The following is a 19,391-nucleotide window of genomic DNA, read 5'->3' as shown; positions in this document are numbered from 1 at the left end:
TAGAGACTTTTGGGATGTGCTTGGCATAGAGAAGCGAAGGCTACTCAAGAATGTATAAACTTGGCTTATTCTGTGTTTTGTCTGGGAACAAAGATATAAAAATATCACAAACGAGACTGCTGTGCTTTCTCAAAGGAAAACTAGGTAGACTACAGGAGTAACTATTTCCTCTCTTCTTGTGCTGCCAGGATAATCTTGTAAGGAGTAAAGTAATAAATGTATTTTCAGGCAAGTATATAACTCTTGAATTGGCTATTAGAACACAAATGACAATTTGGGCGATCTGCTATCTTTACTCCTGACATCATTATAAATTAGAGGTCAGAAACTTTTTCCATAAAAGACCAAATAGTAAATATTTCAGGCCTTGTGAGCCACATAAGGTCGCTGTCACATATTTTGTTTTGTTTTTCAGAAATGTAAAAATCCTTTCTTAGTTCATGGGCTATACAAGAACAGGTCGTGGGCCAGATTTCACCCAGAGGCTGCAGTCTGCTGATTCCTGGTACAGATACCTTGAAGACTGTTCAATGCCAATCATGCTTCTGAGCAGAGTCAGTGGGGCAGCCGGAAGGAGAGAACAAGAAATAGTTGGGAATATCACTGGTATACAAGTTCCATGAATGTCCATTTCACATACTCCAAGGTAACATTACTAACATTACTATAAAAGGCATCAGAGAGTGCCATTCTCTGTATTAAACCCACAGAAAGCTACTTTTAAACAGAAATTTTTTTTTTTTAAACTTAGTTTTCATTAGAATGTACTTATAAAAATGATTTCTAGGCTGAGTGCGATGGCACACGCCTGTAATCCCAGCACTTTGGGAGGCCAAGGTGAGAGGACTGCCTGAGACTATGGGTTTGGGAACAGCCTGGGCAACTTGGTGAGACATCATCTCTACAATAAATTAAAAAAAAAAAATTAGTCGGACATGTTAGCACACGCCTGTAGATCTGGCTACTTGAAAGGTTGAGGTGGAGGGAGTGCCTGAGCCCAGCGGGTCAACCCTGGGGTGGTCGTGAGCATGCTACTGCACTCCAGGTTGGGTGTTGGAGTGAGACTCCACTAAAAAAAAAAAAATTATTTCTAAATTTAGCATATAAATTAAGAATGTTAGATTATTTCACTCCAAGTTAGCTTCCAATTAAGAGTCTATAGCTTAAAAAAACTTTTAAGTTTATAAATAGAGCACTCGAGAAACTCTGGTGTGTAAAAAAGCACACTGCAAGGATCATTTTCAGTACCCAGACACCATTAATTCTGAAGTCTGTAAAGAACTAGCCTGAACTTAAGTGAAAGATGAATTTAATAACGGAAGTTGTATTTCTTTATGAAGAGAAATGAAGCTACTTTCTTTTTGTCGCATCTTCAAATTAAAAAAAAATTAAAACTAAGTCCAGCCGGGCTCGGTGGCTCAGCCTGTAATCCTGTGCCTTTGGAAGGCTGAGGTGAGTGGATTGCCTGAGCCCGCGGGTTCGAGACCCGCCTGGGCAGCGAGACCTCATCTCTACAATAACTCAAAAAATCAGCCGGACGTGGTAGCACATGCTTGTAATTCCGGCTACTTGGAAGGCTGAGGCGGAAGGATTGCTGGAGCCCAGCAGGTCGAGGCTGCGGTGGCCGGGAGCGGCCACTGCACTCCAGCCTGGGTGACAGAGTGAGACTCCAACTCAAAAAAAACAAAAAACAAAAAACTAAGTCCAACTACATTCAATATAGGTTCACTTAAAGCCACAGATTCTGGTATCTCATTTCTTACAATAAGGAAAAAACGGTAAAGAATTAAAAACAGTTTAACAAACATGGAAAAGGACATAAAAGTAATTATGAAAAACACCTCAAATTCTCTTTCTAAATCAAAGGAAAACCCTAATTAGTAAGTTGATATCTCCTTTCTTTCAACAGTGTGAATTAAATAAAGACTAATAAAAACTAATTTTATTTGTTATTATGCATTCTTATATGAAATTAAACAATATTATAAGACATAATTTCAAACAAAATAAAAACCAAGGCTGTTTTAGGTAAGTCATGGTCATAAGGACAGTGCCCCACCAAGTTAAGATAATAAAGTAATATTCTCAAGCCAGCAACCAAACATTTGCACTCTTTTTTTTTTTTTTTGAGTCAGAGTCTCACTTGGTTGCCCAGGCTGGAGTACAGTGGCATGATCACAGCTCACCACAGCCTTGATGTCCTGGGCTCAGATGATCCTTTAGCCTTAGCCTACCAAGCAGCTGGGACTACAAGGCGCACACCACCATGCCTGGCTAATTGTACTCTTGTATTCTACCGATAATCAGAGACCTCAAAGAGAACCTGTAAAAATTAGACACAAACGAACCTAATTCACTCATTTTAGTATTTCCATTTGTTTCGTATGCCAAATCTGCAAGAGATAACAAGAGAACGATTAGAGCTAAAAAGGAAATGCACCAGACAGTTCTTTACCACAGGATCATTACCAAAATCTTAACAGATCTGAACCATTATGATACTTAAAAGGATGGGCATAACAAATCAACATAATGCTTTCTTAAAGGGAATATGAGCAACAACATAAATCTAACATAAAGATAAATGAGGTTCCTTTTCAGTCCCCACGATAGAGAGCCAACAAAAAATGAAAATGAAGAAGTAGACTGCTTGGGGTGACCTTGCTAATTTTCTTCCATAGTTATGAGATTAATTTAAGGACAGTACTTTTTAAGGTTTTATTAGAAAAGAGAGGTAATTGAGAAAGGGACATTTTATAGCTCTGTGCCACAAAGCCTCAGTCTTTAATTTTTTGTCAGCAGTAGACTGAAAAGAATAAAATGTCTTTGATCTTAGTTTAAAATCATCATGCTAACAAAAAATACCATAGCAACAGATAAGAAACAACCTCTTAAAAAAAAAAACAAAAAAACAAACCCGAGGAAGGGCCACTGCCTTGCTAAGCTATGGTGTGGCCATGTGCTCTTTAAGCTATGGCCAGGCCATGTTTTCTTAAGCTTTGACCTCCCCACCTCCCTTGGGTAGGTGAATCCCCTCTTTCTCTCTCTCCCTCTCTTTAATTTACTTTCTAAATAAACTATATTTCCTAATCTTAAAAAAAAAAACAAAACCAACAACAAGGAAGCCCTCTATATAGTGATATGGAAAGATATCTCAATGTACATTAAATAAAAATAAAAAAAAGAAAGTGAAGAAAAGAGTATTTATCAGCCCAAAATTTGTGTTATATATAAAAAAATACAAGAGAATAACATGAATTTCCTTAAATCTCCAAATAATATCTGTGGGAAAATAATTCAGAAACTGACAACATTAATTGCTTCTGATGAGGAAACTGGGTAGCTAAAGGACAGAAGGGCAGGGAGACTTTCTCAATGTTTATCTATAGTAAGTTTTGAGTCTTGAACCATATGAGTACATGTACTCTATTTAAAAATAAAATTATATTTATAAAAAGTTAGTCAAACAGATAATAAAACAATCTCTTACCAGGTCTTGGGCTTCTTAGAGGGGGTCTACATAGGCTGATAAGAAGATCTTCATTCACCACTACTATAGGAAAAGAAAACATTTTTAAAATATAAAAATGAGGCTGGGCGCAGTGGCTCAAGCTTGTAATCCTAGTACTTTGGGAAGCCAAGGTAGGGGACTGCCTGAGTCCATGGGTTCAAGATCAGCCTGGGCAACTTGGCGAGACCTCATCTCTACAATAAATCAAAAAATTAGCCAGGTGTAGTAGCACACAACTGTAGTTCCTGCTACTTGGAAGGTTGAGGTGGCCGGGCTCGGTGGCTCAGCCTGTAATCCCAGCACTTTGGTAGGCGAGGTGAGTGGACTGACTGAGCCCGTGGGTTCGAGACCTACCTGGGCAACTTGGCGAGACCTCATCTCTACAATAAATCAAAAATTAGCCGGGTGTAGTAGCACACGCCTGTAGTTCCAGTTATTTGGAAGGCTGAGGCAGAAAGAACACCGGAGCCCAGCAAGTCGAGGCTGTGGTGGCCAGGAGTGTGCCACTGCACTCCAGTGTGGGCGACAGAGTGAGCCTCCAACTCAAAACAAAAACAATGTGAGTATGCCACTGCACTCCAGCCTGGGTGACGGAGTGACACTCCAACTAAAAAAAAAAAAAAAATTTTATATACATATTTATATGAAATACACTAGCTTTATTAAGCAAGCATCCCCTAATTTATTCAACAAGGGTTTACAGAGTTTTCATTGTGCTAGAGAACTAGAAACAAGTCTAAGTGACAACCTCTTGTGGACTAATGACAACAGTGAACTAAAGACAACTTTCCTGCCATATAAAATTTATAGTCTTGATGGAGCAGTTTGCAATTTTTCTCAGCAGATTTTTCCTTTGTACAAAAGGAAAGAAATACTAAATAAAACTCTCTTAAACTGCTCAATTAAGAACCAAAATCTATACTATAACACTAACTCAATTAGCTTCATTTGTGACTTACCCTGATCCTAATTTTTTTTTTTTTGAGTCGGAGTCTCACTCTATCACCCAGGCTGGAGTGCAGTGGCATGCTCACGGCCACCACAGCCTTGACCTGCTGGCTCAGGTGATCCTTCTGCTTCAGTCTTCCAAGTAGCTAGAACTACAGGCATGTGCCACCATGCCCAGCTAATTCTTTTAGGATTTACTGTAGAGATGAGGTCTTGCCAGGCTGGTCTCGAACTCGTGGGCTCATGCAATCCTCTTGCCTCTGCCTCCCAAAGTGCTGGGATTATAGGTGTGAGCCACCATACCCAGCAACGATTGTAGATTATTTAGGCATATTTTAATTTTAGGGTTAACTTCCCGAGAGAGGAACCATATAACCTTGTTTGTGTTCAGAAAATAAAAACTCTAATTTTAAATGGAAAAAAAAAATAGACAAGGATCTCACAGTTACCCAGGCTTGTCTCAAACTCCTGGCCTCAAGCAATCCTCCCACCTTGGTCCCCCAAAGTACTGGGGTTACAGGTGTCAGCTGCTGTGCTCAGCCTTAAATAAAATGTCACGTTAGCCAAGGTTCACTTCAAACTGTCTATGGTTCAATGGCATAGGTTAGTAGAGAACCAATTCTATTAAAATAAAATGTTAATTTTAGTCTAGAAAACCACTTAAAGGTATGTTTTCTCAAAGTGACTTCATACAACATATTCTAAAACCCAATATATATCTACATTTAAATTGTTTTCTTCATTCATTTCTATTTTTTAAAAAAAGCATTTTGGCTCTGTATGAGTTGCATAAGCCACCTTCTGGAACTTTGATGATCCCCCTAAATCTTCCAGTTCTATCTTAGTTGTATTTCACTTATCAGGTATTTAGAACATATAAATAGCTTTAAAAATAAATCTTGTACATGTAAAAATAAGGACAAATTTTAGTTCCTGTTACTACCAGTATTACAACTACCTTCCTCTTTTTTTCTTCTGTACTTCCACCCTTTCCAGGTTTAATTAAAACCAAAAACTCAATATCTGTTGGCTTGCTTGTTTGCTTTTACTAAGCTTTATTTGTAAAAACTTCATCTCCAGACATCAATAACCTCTTCAGTTCCCATCTTTTCATTTAAGCAGCATTTTCTGCATGCTCTTCTATATACTATTAGTATATGCATATACAAGTACACTTTACTATATATGTTGGTACTTGAAAGACAGAGTGCCAGGGAGGTAATGAGAAAATAAAACAGCAAGTACCCTTCTTTCGGTGGAATCTCTCTCACTTTTACTTACTACTGCATCCTCAGCATTAAGCATGGGGACTGACACAAAGTACATGCACAATAATTCTCTGAAGAATGAATGAATGCTCTAACTACAGCAGCTAAAGAATCAATATTTATGACAAATGGTAGGCACTAATTATCAGGCTGGGTGCAGTGGCTCACGTCTGTAATCCCAGCAATGTGGGAGGCCGAGGGAGGACGAATGCTTGAGCCCAGGAGCTCAACACTAGCCTAGGCAACATAGCGAGACCTCATCTTTGCACAAAAAATGCAAAAATTAGCTGGGTGCGGTGGCAGGCACCTACAGTTCCAGTTACTCAGAAGGCTGTGATGGAAGGACTGCCTGAGCCCAGGAGGTTGAGGCTGTGGTGAGACAGGATCATGCCACTACATTCCAGTCTGGGAGACAAAGTGAGACCTAGTCTTAAGAAAATAACCGTGAGCTGGGTTCGGTGGCTCAGCCTGTAATCCCACGCCTTTGGGAGGCTGAGGTGAGTGGATTGCCTGAGCCCGCGGGTTCGAGACCCGCCTGGGCAGCGAGACCTCATCTCTATGATAAATAAAAAAATCAGCCGGGCGTGGTAGCGCATGCCTGTAATTCCGGCTACTCGGAAGGGTAAGGCGGAAGGATCGCCGGAGCCCAGCAGGCGAGGCTGCGGTGGCCGGGAGCAGCCACTGCACTCCAGTCTGGGCAACTGAGTGAGACTCCAAATCAAAAAAAAGAAAATAACCGTGGCTGGACACGGTGGCTCACACCTGTAATCCTAGCACTTTGGTAGGCTGAGGTTAGAGGACTGCCTGAACCCAGCCTGGGTCACTTGGCGAGACCTCATCTCTACAATAAATAAAAAAATTAGTCAGGCATGGTGGTGTACACCTGTAGTTTCAGCTACTTGGAAGGCTGAGGCAGAAGGATCGCCTGAGCCCAGCAGGTTGAGGCTGCGGTGGCTGTTAGTGTGCCACTGCACTCCAGCCTGGGTGACAGAGTGAGACTCCGACTCAAAAAAAAAAAAAAAAAGGAAATAATAGTAATATCCACCTTGAATGGTTTGAAGAAAAAAATAAGTATAATACTAGTGATTATCAATCAGGCACAGTGGCTTATGCATGTAATCCCAGCACTTTGGGAGGCAAAGGTGAGAGGGTTCGAGATTAGCCTAGGCAACTTAGTGAGACCTCGTCTCTACAATAAATCAAAAAATTAGCTAGATGTAGTGGCGCACGCCTGCTTCCAGCTACTTGGAAGGTTGAGGTAGAAGGATCACCTGAGTCCAGGAGGTTGAGGCTGCAGTGGCTGTGAGCATGACCCTGCATTCAACCTGGGTAACATAGTGAGATTCCTACTTTAAAAAATTTTTTTTAAATAAAAAATAGTAATAATAATAATTATCTATGATTATTTGGTTAGAAGCCACAACTGGCAAAACAAAATGTCTATTCAACTTTAGGAAAGTAAATGAAATCTGTCCTAAGCCGGGGTCGGTGGCTCAGCTCAGCCTGTAATCCCGGGCCTTTGGGAGGCTGAGGTGAGTGAATTACCTGAGCCCGCGGTTTCGAAACCCGCCTGGGCAACTTGGCAAGACCTCATCTCTACAGTAAATCAAAATTAGCCCGGTGTGGTAGTGCGCGCCTGTAATTCCGGCTACTCGGAAGGCTGAGGTGGAAGGATCGCTGGAGCCCAGCAGGTCAAGGCTGTGGTGGCCGGGAGCGGCCACTGCACTCCAGTCTGGGTGACAGAGTGAGACTCCAACTCAAAGAAAAAAACAAAAAAAAAAGAAATCTGTCCTAATGTATTTTTAGATTATAAAATTAGTTTCATGATTTCCAGAAAGGAATAAACCTGGCCATAGAGTAAGAGCAGTTATATAAGCATATATGAATTGACTTGATTAAACAACTGAGTGGTTATTTTAATGTGAGAACAATTCTTTTCTGGAATTTCAAATAATGAGAATATTTCAAGCTATATCCTTGTTCTAAACTAGTATAATGAACATTTTTCCTTTTTTTTTTGAGTTGGAGTCTCACTCTGTCGCCCAGACTGGAGTGCAGTGGACGCTCCCGGCCACCACAACCTCGACTTGCTGGGCTCCGGCGATCCTTCCGCCTCAGTCTTCCGAGTAGCCGGAATTACAGGCACGCGCTACCACACCCGGCTGATTTTTTGATTTATTGTAGAGATGAGGTGTCGCCGCCCAGGCGGGTCTCGAACCCGTAGGCTCAGGCAATCCACTCACCTCAGCCTCCCAAAGGCACGGGGTTGCAGGCTGAGCCACTGAGCCCGGCTAACATTTTTCAAGTCTTCCAAAAACAGGAGGGCAAATGATGTAGCTGCTTTTACCAGGTTGTTTTAGAAGGTGATCCCTTGGTTTAGGTCTTCGCTCTTAAGGATATCTTTGCATAAATTTCTCTCAGACCACACCAGTGGCCCCATATACAATCACAGGACTATTCCAAATACCAAAGTTAAACTGAAAGTCTATGATTCTACGAGGAGAAAGGGCCTATTCTTAAACCTGTACTTAAAGCAGTCCTCTATCAAAGAATGACTCCTATTTAAATAATTCCTCTTAGGCAGACTTTACAAGCATTTATTTAATAATTCCCTAAATTCTTTCTCCTTTCTTTCTTTTTTTTTTTGAGTTGGAGTCTCACTCTGTCGCCCAGACTGGAGTGCAATGGCACACTCATGGCCACCCCAGTGTTGACCTGCCGGGTGCTGGCGATCCTTCCACCTCAGCCTTCCAAGCAGCCAGAACTATAGGCACGCACTACCACGCCTGATTTATTGTAGAGACAACGTCTCACTAAGTTGCTTGGACTGGTCTCAAACCCACGGGCTCAGGCAATCCACTCGTCTCAGCCTCCCAAAGTGCTGGGATTACAGGCTGAGCCACCGAGCCTGGCCACTCTTTCTTCTTTCATTAAGAGGCATAGAATGGGAATATGCTAAGTACTAGACGCAGTATGATTTTAAAAAGCACCTTTTAGAGGAAAACAACCCTGAGTATCTCAAATCTCCCGAAGACAGCCATACTCTTATTTCTAGTAATACTGAATGGACAGTGCGTTATCAATACATTCCAAGTAATCTACGTATGAGTTCCATTCAGTAGATACACGTAAGCAAAATTCTACAAACTTCCTATCTCTTATAAAGTGCCACAAGAAAAAATAACCTTATCTGTATGTTTTATTGGGCACAAAGTGATTTCATGCGTACTACTTCACTTCTCCAGGGGCCCTGTGAGTTATGCAGGGCAAATGACATAAAGGTCTGAGGCTCAAGATGGGTGAGTAACTGCACCAAGGTCCAGTGTGCTTTCTACAACACTATGCAGTCATGTACCTTATTAGCAGTTCTAAAATATGAACCTAATATATACTCCAAAAAATAGAATGTTCAAGACATTCTATTACATAATAGTTGTATAATGCTCTACAGGCTGGTGCTCAACAGTCTTCATTATACCAATTTACTGAACTTCATAATTTCTGTACATTTACTCTAGATTATAATATTGACATTTTTTGCTTTTCCAGGTATGAAACATAAAACTAAATCTACTGTAAATAAATTCTAAATTATCGTTTTTCCAAATGGCCTGGAAAATCTGAATATAGGATTATTACTCAAAACATTTTTCCAAGATAGTCAATAATCTTAACAAAGTAACATAAGCTATTAAAGGAATTGAGCATAAAGAGTTTGTCTGAAACTGAACTTGAGCCAGATATACTTTATTTTAAATTGAGAACAGTTCAAATTATAAAGCATAATCTTATTAGAAGCAATAGAAAAATAAGTCAGGATCTGGGTGAATAAAACCAGGAATGTTCAGTTTCAATAGTAAGAGCACTTATTATTTTGAGATTATTCTAATATTTTAAAAAACTAAGTTGAAAATAAATGGAATTAAAAGCTAAAATTTATACACATTTTAACTATAACATTTGCTCAAAAGATGTCATTAATCAAATAAATGCTAGCATCACTATGCAACAGGCAGGACAGTCAAAGAAAACGGCAGAAGCATAGTTGAGCAAACGTTAGACTGCTGTAATTTAATGTCAGACTACTGTAATTTAAACATCATTGCTACTGTAATTTAACCCAACTTCGAAAAGTAACACATAGATAGTGAATACACTTTTTCCGGCACCCCCCATATATATATTTATTTTAGATTCAGGGTACACGTGTGTATTTTTTACTTGGACATATTGTGTGGTGGTAGGGATTGGGTCTCAGCATGTTACATTGATTCTAAGATTTTTTTCTTTTTAAACTTTAACATCACTGAAATTGGAATGTAACACATAATCTACACATATAACCATAAATTACAAAAAAACTGGCAGCATTGTTCCTTTCTAAGTAGTCATGAACAATGATGGTAAACCTTACAACTGATGGCATCTTGGATTTTATAAAACAGTATGAAACTGACAAGACTCATCATTTTGTGTCAAGATTTTAATATGCAGAAAATTTAATCCATTTCAAATAGAGGCACTATGACATATCTATTCATTTGACACTTAAACTTTACCGTGTAGCTAGTTACTACAGGGGAAAGCAATAGTGAAGTACTTGGGGGGAATTAAGGGACTTTGAAGAAGACAAACCTGGGTTTGAATTTTGGCTCAGTCATGTATGTGATCTTAGAGAAGATGCTTAGCTTCTCTGAGCTCCAGTTTTCTCATCTATGAAATGGATATAATATCTATCTTGCAAAGTTATATAGATTTATATATACAAAATGGCTAGTACTTTGAGTAGATATTCGTGTTCACCAATCTTTTCTTGATACATATCTGGATTACTTAATTTAATAAACAAAAAAGAAGTTGGCAGGTAAGGAGAAAAACAAAAAATTAACTATTTTTACCTGGAGCCTCTTGTGTTCTCTTGACAGTTTTCTCTGAGACGGTTTGGCTGAAAACAGTTTGGGAAGATGGTTCATCCTCTAAAGAACATACAAGAGTTACAATTCAGAATAGGACCAGGGAGATCATGGTACAGAGTATACATATTTACAGCAATAAATAAGCAAAAATGCAAGTAATTCACTTCTTTAAAAACATGTAGTGGCCGGGCATGGTGGCTCAAGCCTATGATCCCAGGACTTTGGGAGGCCAAGGTGAGAGGATTGCCTGAGCCTGTGGGTTTAAGACCAGCCTGGGCAACAGGGTGAGAACTCATCTCTACAGTAAGCTGGGCATGGTAGCGTGCCTGTAGTTCCAGCTACTTGGAAGGCCGAGGCAGAAGGATTGCCTGAGCTCAGCAGGTCGAGGTTGCGGTAGCTGGGAGTGTGCCACTGCACTCCAGCCTGGGCGACAGAGTGAGACTCCAACACAAAATAAAACAGAACAAAACAAAAACATGTAGTTAGGTTGCCAAAACCTAGGAATTAAACTAGTCAGAACACCTCTCAAGACTGCATATAACTAACTCAACAGAATATAAAAGTAAACTACTCACCATAACTGCTTTACAACAAAAATGTATCACTTTAGAAAATTAAAAAGATGGAATGTCACAAATGATGTAGAAGAAAGCATAAGAGTGAGAAAGCATATTTAGATCTTTAAGGATTTTCTAAAATAGAGGTAAATTCCTTATTTGTTTAAAATAAGGTTAGTCTATAAACTGCACTAGGATCTGTGGGAGACTCAATACAATGTTACACATATTTATTGCCTACCACATGCAAAGCAGTCTCTCAGGAACTGAAAGAGAGGCAGAATTAACACAAGTACATAAGTTACTATCAAATATATATAAGATCCTTGTCTTCAAAATCTTTATCATCTTAAAAGAGACAAAACTAACACACATATGGGCAAAACTGTCTTGAGTTGCTACACTCAAATGTAAGTTACATAACTTCAACATAAAGTTTCCAATCAATAAATCTTCAAACATGTCAGAACTTCAAGAGTCAGCAAGTAAACTTTCAGCCTATTACTGTGCTCTAAGCTGAAAATCAACTCATCTTTAAATCCATCAATGATCTACAAACTATTTCATCCCACTGTGACTCAAACACCCTAATTGTTACCTCATAAGCACCTTACATGGGACTAACATGAAACTTCATCTGTGATTCAGTGTTAGGTATCAGAGAGCAGGGCAGGATGGGAAAGGATACGCTAAGGAAATTGATTCACCTGTGACTTACCTAAAACTATATGCCCACTTTGTCAGTATTCTTTTGGTCCAAGTAGACAACTTTCCAAGTAATTAAGAGTCTTGTTTTGTCAGGTTACTTTATCAGCCTGATTTGTCAGGCTACTTGAGGTTACAGTAAGGGCCACCAAAATGGCCAAGTTTTGAGAAAGAGCGTTTAGCTCAAGTTTATCACACATTGGGGGCTTCAGTTTGGGAGCTAATTTACCCGGTTTAGGTGTACGTATTTGGGTGGGGTCTCAAATCAATAACTAACTCCGCTATTCCTCGAAACGCCCAATCACAAAATTTGCCCTCCCTGTCTGCCCATCTGGGTGAGGATGGAAAAAGACCGGAAGGTTAGATTAGAACTACGATCCTTCTCTGAGCTTTAAAGAGGAAATGGAAGTGGCTTCGGTAGAAACATCCGCAGGACAGAGAGAAACCGAGCCTAGAGTAAGACGCCGAGCCCTGGTGAAGGCCTGCAGAAAGAGGCAACCCTGACTCCCCGAAAATGATGCCCAAGGTTGGGTAGAGCTCCCAGGCTCTGCCCAGGTCGCTCCGCACACGACCATTTTTCCATTCCTTGGGTCGGCGCCTCCTTCCCGCCTGCGGGCCGGGGTGGACCCCGCGCGGGGACGCACGTCTAGGGGGGCCGAGGAGTACCCAGCACGGCGATGGGCTCCCGCCGAGACGCACGCCAGCCGTTCGCCCACTGCGCGCGATCCCCTGCTAGCGGCTGAAACTGTTCCCTCCATCATCCTCACCTTCAGAGGAGTGAGAGTCTCGCAACCCTCTCCTGGTTGTAACCGGGGACGGCTGCAGCGGAGGCTGCTGAGACTGCTGCTGTTGTAAGCGCGTGGTTCTTCGTGTCTGCATCTCCTCGGCTTCCTGGGGTCGCGGCTGCCTCCGCTGCCTAGACCGAAGGTAGTAGGCGCTTACCCGCACTTCCTCTCTCGCAGAATCGGGCCGGAACTCTTCTGCCGGGGTTCGTTTTCCCACCGGGGACCTTTCTATGGTCACGCGGGGCTCGAAGTCGCCGTACACTTCTGGCGGCTCCTCTGAGAACCTCACTTCCCGTCGGCCCTGGCGCGACGGAGGACTTACGTACGCAGGCGCGTCGCCGCCGCCGCCATCTTGAGGGGCAAGCCGGCGCCTTCCCTCTCGAAGGGGGGCTCTGGGTGTGACGTACACACCCCAGCCTTCCCGCTCCGGCTCCGCCCGCTGCCCCTCACCCGCCATAGTTGTTGACGTAGCTTGAGTCGATCGCGAAGATGGGTTTGTGAACCCTAGATTCGGCTACGGGTGGTGGCGATGGCTTCTCGGGGGTGTTGGGCGGTGGTCGCTGTGGTCAGGGAGGCAGTTGAGAGTCGCCGGGGCCGCCGCCTGCGTCGTCGCTGCTCTGCAGCCAACCCGCCTCTGGGCCCATGGTGTGTCTTGAGGGCTTTGGAGAGGCAGTGCCTGTGTTGGGTCAGCTGCTGTGGGTCACTCCCGCCTCCTGGCTGGAGACACCAAAGAGGAGGAGAAGGGGGAGGAGGAGGACGCCTCTGCCCTCGGCCTTGAGGAAGGGAGGGCGGGGGGCGACGGAAGGGTGGCGGGTCAGATCGCCTGTCCCAAGTCCCGGCGCTCGCTGCGGGTGCTGCCGGCTCGCTGGCTGCGCCCGAGTTGGCCCCCAGTAGTGAGTCTCCGGGAAAGAACGAGAGACACGAGGGTGGAGACCGAGTTTCAGTCCTCGGCCCCAGGCTGTTGCGCAGTTTCCCTGGAACCTTTGATCGACTGCTGCGTGGGCCCTGCCTTTCCGAACAGGGGTGGTGGTCAGGGGGAGAACTTTTGCACGTGTCATCTTTTCGTGACACAATTTTCGTTTCAAGCTCCTCCTGAAGACCGTTGCCCAGTTTTACGTTTTTAATCACCTGTTGAGGGTGTACAAAATCCTATCTACAGTTATACACTCATTGGATATAGTTCCATTTGTGAATATACCCACAGCAAACATAACCTTATTCTTGGTCTCATATTTCCTGGTTCTGTTCCAGCAGCAGGGTTTGGAAGACCCTGTTAGTGCTGCGTTATGCGCAGTGAGAATTGAACAAATTCTTGAAAGACGGCACCATAATTTTAACTTGTGTCCTTATTTTTACTTAGATTCTGGGTAGGACTTGATATACCGCATTTGACTTAGGTTTCCTGCATTTAGTTTACAGAATAGGAAAGCGTGATAAAAGCTCTTTGTTTTCACCTCTGAATACCATGTTTACAGATGTGGGTAATCTGCAAATACCTAACCAAATTTAGACAAACTCAGGGAAAGTCGATTAAATTACTGTGAAGTCTTTAATTATTTAAAGAAAGCTTAATGTTACTTTCAGATAACTAACTTGTTTTCTTGGAGGACTTTCTATGATGATCTCTGAATAGATTTTAAACATTGTAAATTGGATACAGTTACAATAAGTGAGTCTGAAAAATTTGAAGGTGTTTGTTTATTTAATCGCTTTAGAATGTTTTTGAGCAACTCATTTATTGCTCATACGCGGCACAAATTTCAATTATTAAATAAGGTCTTAATGTGTACTGTGTTTCCACTAATAATCCATAAATTTGATCAGAGACACAAGGAATATGCTTTAGAGTCAGGTACGTCTTGGCCTGTTTGGAGCTTAGAATAGTGTAACTTTATTTACTAGATACAATATAGCAAAAAAGCACAAAAGTAGGCCCTAACTTTGCCTGTGCGATGACTACTTGTGTGCCTGGTCCTGAGTTGTACCCCACATCTTTGAAGAATAATTTAAAAAAAATTTTTTTTAAATAAAACAATCTGGAGAAGCAGTAACAAGAAAAACTGCTCCTTTTTTTTAGTCTTTCAATGGAAAATGTAAAACATACCTTCTGTCAGCCTGGGTTAAATGGTATGTTTAGTTAATTTGGGAGACTTACTCTTTTCTGACAAAATGCTGAAAAGTGTTGATACTTGGTAATACCTGGCTCTTGTTTATTTGTTTTAAGTAATGGTTTATCCTAAAGTGACCATTATGTTACTCATTAGTAACACATAATAGTAAAAGTTCCTTAATAGATGTAGTTATTAAATATAAATTTAACAGTAATATACTAAGTTCATATTATGAGCACTAATATATATATGTGAAAAACCTCTTTAAAAATTTTACCAGGACAGGTAACAATATAGAAACTTGGATGCTAGCTTGTAAAACTTGAGTACAGGCTTATAAAACTTAGGTTTGAAAGACAAATTAAAAAAGAAAGACTAGAGGTTGTATATATTATTAAACAATCAGAAGATGAGAGGTTCTCCATGGTATTGAGTACTTATGTTATTTTGTAGTTATAACTGCTTGTAAAGACAGGAATGGCTTTTCAAAGAAATGAATAGTGAGACACTTAAGGTAAAAGGAAATTTTGGTGTGCTAACATAATTTTTGGGAGTGCCAAAAACATGTACATACATTTTAAGAGTTGCATCTATATATTACTTTTAGTTTGCCATAATCAGAAGTATCTGGACGCTGATGGTAACCATTTTGAGCACCGCTTATAATTGCAGAAGTCAAACATGACCTGTATTCATCTTTTGTTATCGGTATAGAGTATTACAATTTTAATATAGTTTTTTCCTTTCTTAAAATGTGTGGTTTTTTTGTTTTTGGGGGGAGCACCCTCTGTATATGCTTAGGGTCTTCCCCTCTTTTGTGTAGTTAATAAGCATACCTAATCCTAGTTCTACCACGATTGCCACCTACACCCAGCAATCTTAAAAATACCAAACTTTCATCACTAATTGTGAGGCAAAGTGAACTCTCGTCAAACCAGATATTCTGCAGTAGTTGTTTTCCATATTACATATTACATTTTGGAGACCCAAAAGAGGTAACATTACAGTGACGGTAGACTCATTGCCAGTATTATAAGGGATTTGGTAGACCACCAATACCAAGAGGAAGCCTGAGCTGTGAATGTAAAACAGTTACTTTGGAAATTTGAGAAATATGGAGAAATTCAGTGAATCAAAAGAGAAAACAGGCAAGAGAAGAAATAATTATAACAAAGATACATTCAACAATTCATATGTTTATTAAATATATATTGTGTGCCAGTAAAAATGACAACTTTACCTTGAGTGAATTTGCCATTTATTGGGAAAGACAGATACATGAAAAATTAAAATTCAGAGCTGAGCATGGTGGCTCACTCCTGTAATCACAGCACTTTGGGAAGCGGAGGCAAGAGGATTGCCTGAGTCCAAAGGTTCAAGACCAGCCTGGACAACTTGGCAAGACCTCGTATCTATGATAAATTAAAAAATTAGCTGGGTGTGGTGGCACGTGCCTTTGGTTACAGTTACTTAGAATGCTGGGAAGGAAGGATCACCTGAGCCCAGTGAGATGAGGCAGCAGTGGCCATGAGCATGCCACTGTACTCCAACCTGGATGACGAGTGAGACTCCGACTCAAAAAAAATTACAATTCAGATTAAATGACTGACAGTAATTCACATACTTAGCTATTCAGGCTAGGTCTAGGAATCCTGTGTTCTTGAGACTAGGTTTCTGAACCAGTCATTTTAAATAATGCTTATTTTATTTTAAAATAATTTTTATACAGGAGTTTTTTGGTTAGGGAAGTAGAAATCCAGTTATTTAAAGAGAAAGCATCTGTCAATTGTGCATAATATTCATATCTCTGGTTGGGTAGGGAAATAAACAACTGGTGTTATGGTCTGGTAGTAGAAAGGGGGAACATTGTTAATAAGGAAAGATGATTAAAATATTAAGAGTGAAAGACATAATAGCTGGCTCCACTTAATCCCATTCCTACAATGGATTAAGTCGTGGTGGTAGCCTTGAGTATGCCACTGCAGTCCAGCCTGGACCATAGAGTGAGACTACAACTCAAAAAAAAAAAAAAAAAAAAAAAAAAAAAAAAAAAATATATATATATATATATATATATATATATATATATATAAAATAAAGAGCTGGGCTCAGGGGCTCACCCTGTAATTCCCCGCTTTGGGAGGCCTAGGTGAGTTGATTGCCTGAGCCCGCGGGTTTGAGACCCGCCTGGGCAACTTGGCGAGACCTCATCTCTACAATAAATCAAAAAATTAGCCAGGTGTGGTAGCGCGGACTTGTAGTTCCAGTTGGAAGGCTGAGGCGGAAGGATTGCTGGAGCCCAGCAGGTCGAGGCTGCGGTGGCCGGGAGTGGCCACTACACTCCAGTCTGGGCGACAGAGTGAGACTCCAACTTAAAAAAATAAAAAAATAAAAAATAATACTTTAAAGACAATACAAATGGAGATGTTTAACTGGGCATGTTGTACTGATACTAAGAAAGCAAACTCAAGCTGGGCACGCCTGTAATCGCAGCACTTTGGGAAGTGAAGACGAGAGGATTGCCTGAACCCAGGAGTTCCAGACTAGCCCGGGCAACTTGGTGAGACCTCATCTCTACAATCAAAAGACAAAAAAATTAGCTGGGTGTGGTGGCACACGCCTGTAGAAGGCTGAGGTGGGAAGGACCACCCGAGCCCAGCAGATCGTGACTGCGATGGCTGTGAGTGTGCCATTGCACTCCAGCCTGGGCAACAGCGTGAGACTCCGACTCAAAAAAAACAAAAGAAAACAAACTCATTGAAGAGAATGGAATATAATCTCCCATTTATCATTTGTCGAGTTAGAAATTGCAGTCAATTATTAAACAGCATCTAAGAGTGTTCCCAAGTTCTGTGACTTCTGCTGAAGAAGGATGATTGAGAAGTGAAGGCACACACACAAAAATCATATTACATGAAGAATTATTAATTCAGTAAATACTTGAGCTATAACTATGTACTAGGCAGTCTCTGTTCTCAGTGTTGCAGATACAGCAATGAACAAAACATGTAAAAAAAAAAAAATCCAAAAACCCTTCATGCCATGCAGATTGTATCCTGTAGGAAGAGTCATACAAAAATCAAAATAAAATAGTGTGTTGGTCAGCAATGTTATGGAAAAAAAATCAGGTAAGGGGAAAGTAGATTTACGTGAGTAGATTTCTTCTATGTCGTCTTGAATTGGTATAGATCAATAACAAGAATTATAGGCCTACTTGACTTAGCCCTTATCCCATTATATGTTATCTGTCAAATTACTTGCCATCCCTCAATTTGCACATTTGTAAAATTAATAGAGCAAACCAATGGCTTTTTTTTTCTTTTTTCTTTTTGAGTCTGTTGCCCAGGCTGGAGTGCAGTGGCATGCTCATGGCCACCCCAGCAGCGACCTGCTGGGATCCAGCGATCCTTCTGCCTCAGCTTTCTAAGTAGCTGAAACTACAGGCGCGCGCTACCACGCCTGGCTAATTTTCGGATTTATTGTAGAGAAGAGATCTCGCCAAGTTGCCCAGTCTGGGTCTTGAACCGTGGGCTCAGGCAATCCGCTCACCTCGGCCTCAGCCTATTTTTTTTCTTTCTTTCTTTTTAAATTTAAAGCCGGGGTCGGCCAGGCACGGTGGCTCATGCCTGTAATCCCAGCACTTTGGGAGGCAGAGGCAAAAGGATTGCCTCAGCCCAGGGGTTTGAGACCAGCCTGGGCAACATGGCGAGACCTGTCTCTATAATAAGTCAAAAACTTAGCTGGGCATGGCGCCTCCGGTTCCAGCTACTTGGAAGGCTGAGTCGGAAGGATCACCTGAGCCCAGAGGGTCGAGGTTGCAGTGGCTATGAGTGTGCCACTGCACTCCAGCCTGGGTGACAGAGCGAGACTCTGTCAAAAAAATAAAATAAAATAAAAAATAAATGACGAGGTCTTGCTATGTTGCCCAGGCTGGTTTTGAGCTACTAGGCTCAAGCGATCCTCCCACCTTGGCCTCATAAAGGACTGGGATTATAGGCGTGAGCTACCTCGCTGGGCCTTATTCGTTTTTGTTTTTGGAGACAAGGTCTCACTGTCACCCAGGCTGGAGTGTAGTGGTGTGATAATAGCTCACTGTAGCCTAGAATTCTTGGGCTCAAGCGATCCTCCTGCCTCAGCCTCTAAAAGTGCTGCGGTTATAGGCATGAGCCACAGCGTAAGGCAAAATAATAGCTATTTTTTCTTCATCATGTACTACTATCGCTTAGCAGAGAGCCATGTTCGTCATCTCATTTACTCACAGCAACCTTATGAGTTTAGTAACCTTGCCTCCTTTGACACATGAGCAAACTAAACTGATATTTAGACTAAGAAACTCGCTGGAGAACACGCTACTAGTAATAGAGGCTGGGTTCCAAGTCATGGTGCTTAACCAGGATCGTTGGGTACTGCCTCTCACTGTATGAATTTCGGGTCATTATAAGGGTCAAGGTGGTCAGACGTCTCGCAGAGATGCCTTGCAGTTCTGTCAGATGTCAGCTTGAGAACTCAGAGGACTCTGCAGTTTGGTCATGGGAACTTAACTCGCCCTTCGCCGGTTGGCAGACTCGCGGCCTGGCTGGGGAGGGCGGT

General features: G+C 41.6%; 1 protein-coding gene across 7 annotated transcripts in view; it reads right to left on the bottom strand.

Annotated features, from left to right (window-relative positions):
* TOR1AIP1 (torsin 1A interacting protein 1) overlaps positions 1-13,420 on the bottom strand; it is a 39,020-nt gene extending 25,600 nt beyond the window's left edge. For 3 of the 7 annotated variants that reach the window (XM_008063358.2, XM_008063360.2, XM_008063359.2), the window contains exons 1-4: positions 12,673-13,420; positions 10,626-10,703; positions 3,491-3,553; positions 2,349-2,393 (exon numbers count right to left, since the gene is read on the bottom strand). In XM_008063358.2, the coding sequence (XP_008061549.1) occupies positions 2,349-2,393; positions 3,491-3,553; positions 10,626-10,703; positions 12,673-13,147 (661 nt within the window). In that variant the 5' untranslated portion in view covers positions 13,148-13,420. The remainder of the gene's footprint in view (positions 1-2,348; positions 2,394-3,490; positions 3,554-10,625; positions 10,704-12,672) is intronic. The other 4 variants (XM_008063362.2, XM_008063363.2, XM_021715174.1 and 1 more) reach the window with 3 other exon arrangements.
* Positions 13,421-19,391: the final 5,971 nt, after the last annotated feature.

Source organism: Carlito syrichta, unplaced genomic scaffold, assembly GCF_000164805.1.
Source record: "Carlito syrichta isolate Samal-C Ts95f unplaced genomic scaffold, Tarsius_syrichta-2.0.1 Scaffold306782, whole genome shotgun sequence".
Lineage (NCBI taxonomy): Eukaryota > Metazoa > Chordata > Mammalia > Primates > Tarsiidae > Carlito > Carlito syrichta.
This window is presented reverse-complemented; position numbering and strand designations above follow the sequence as displayed.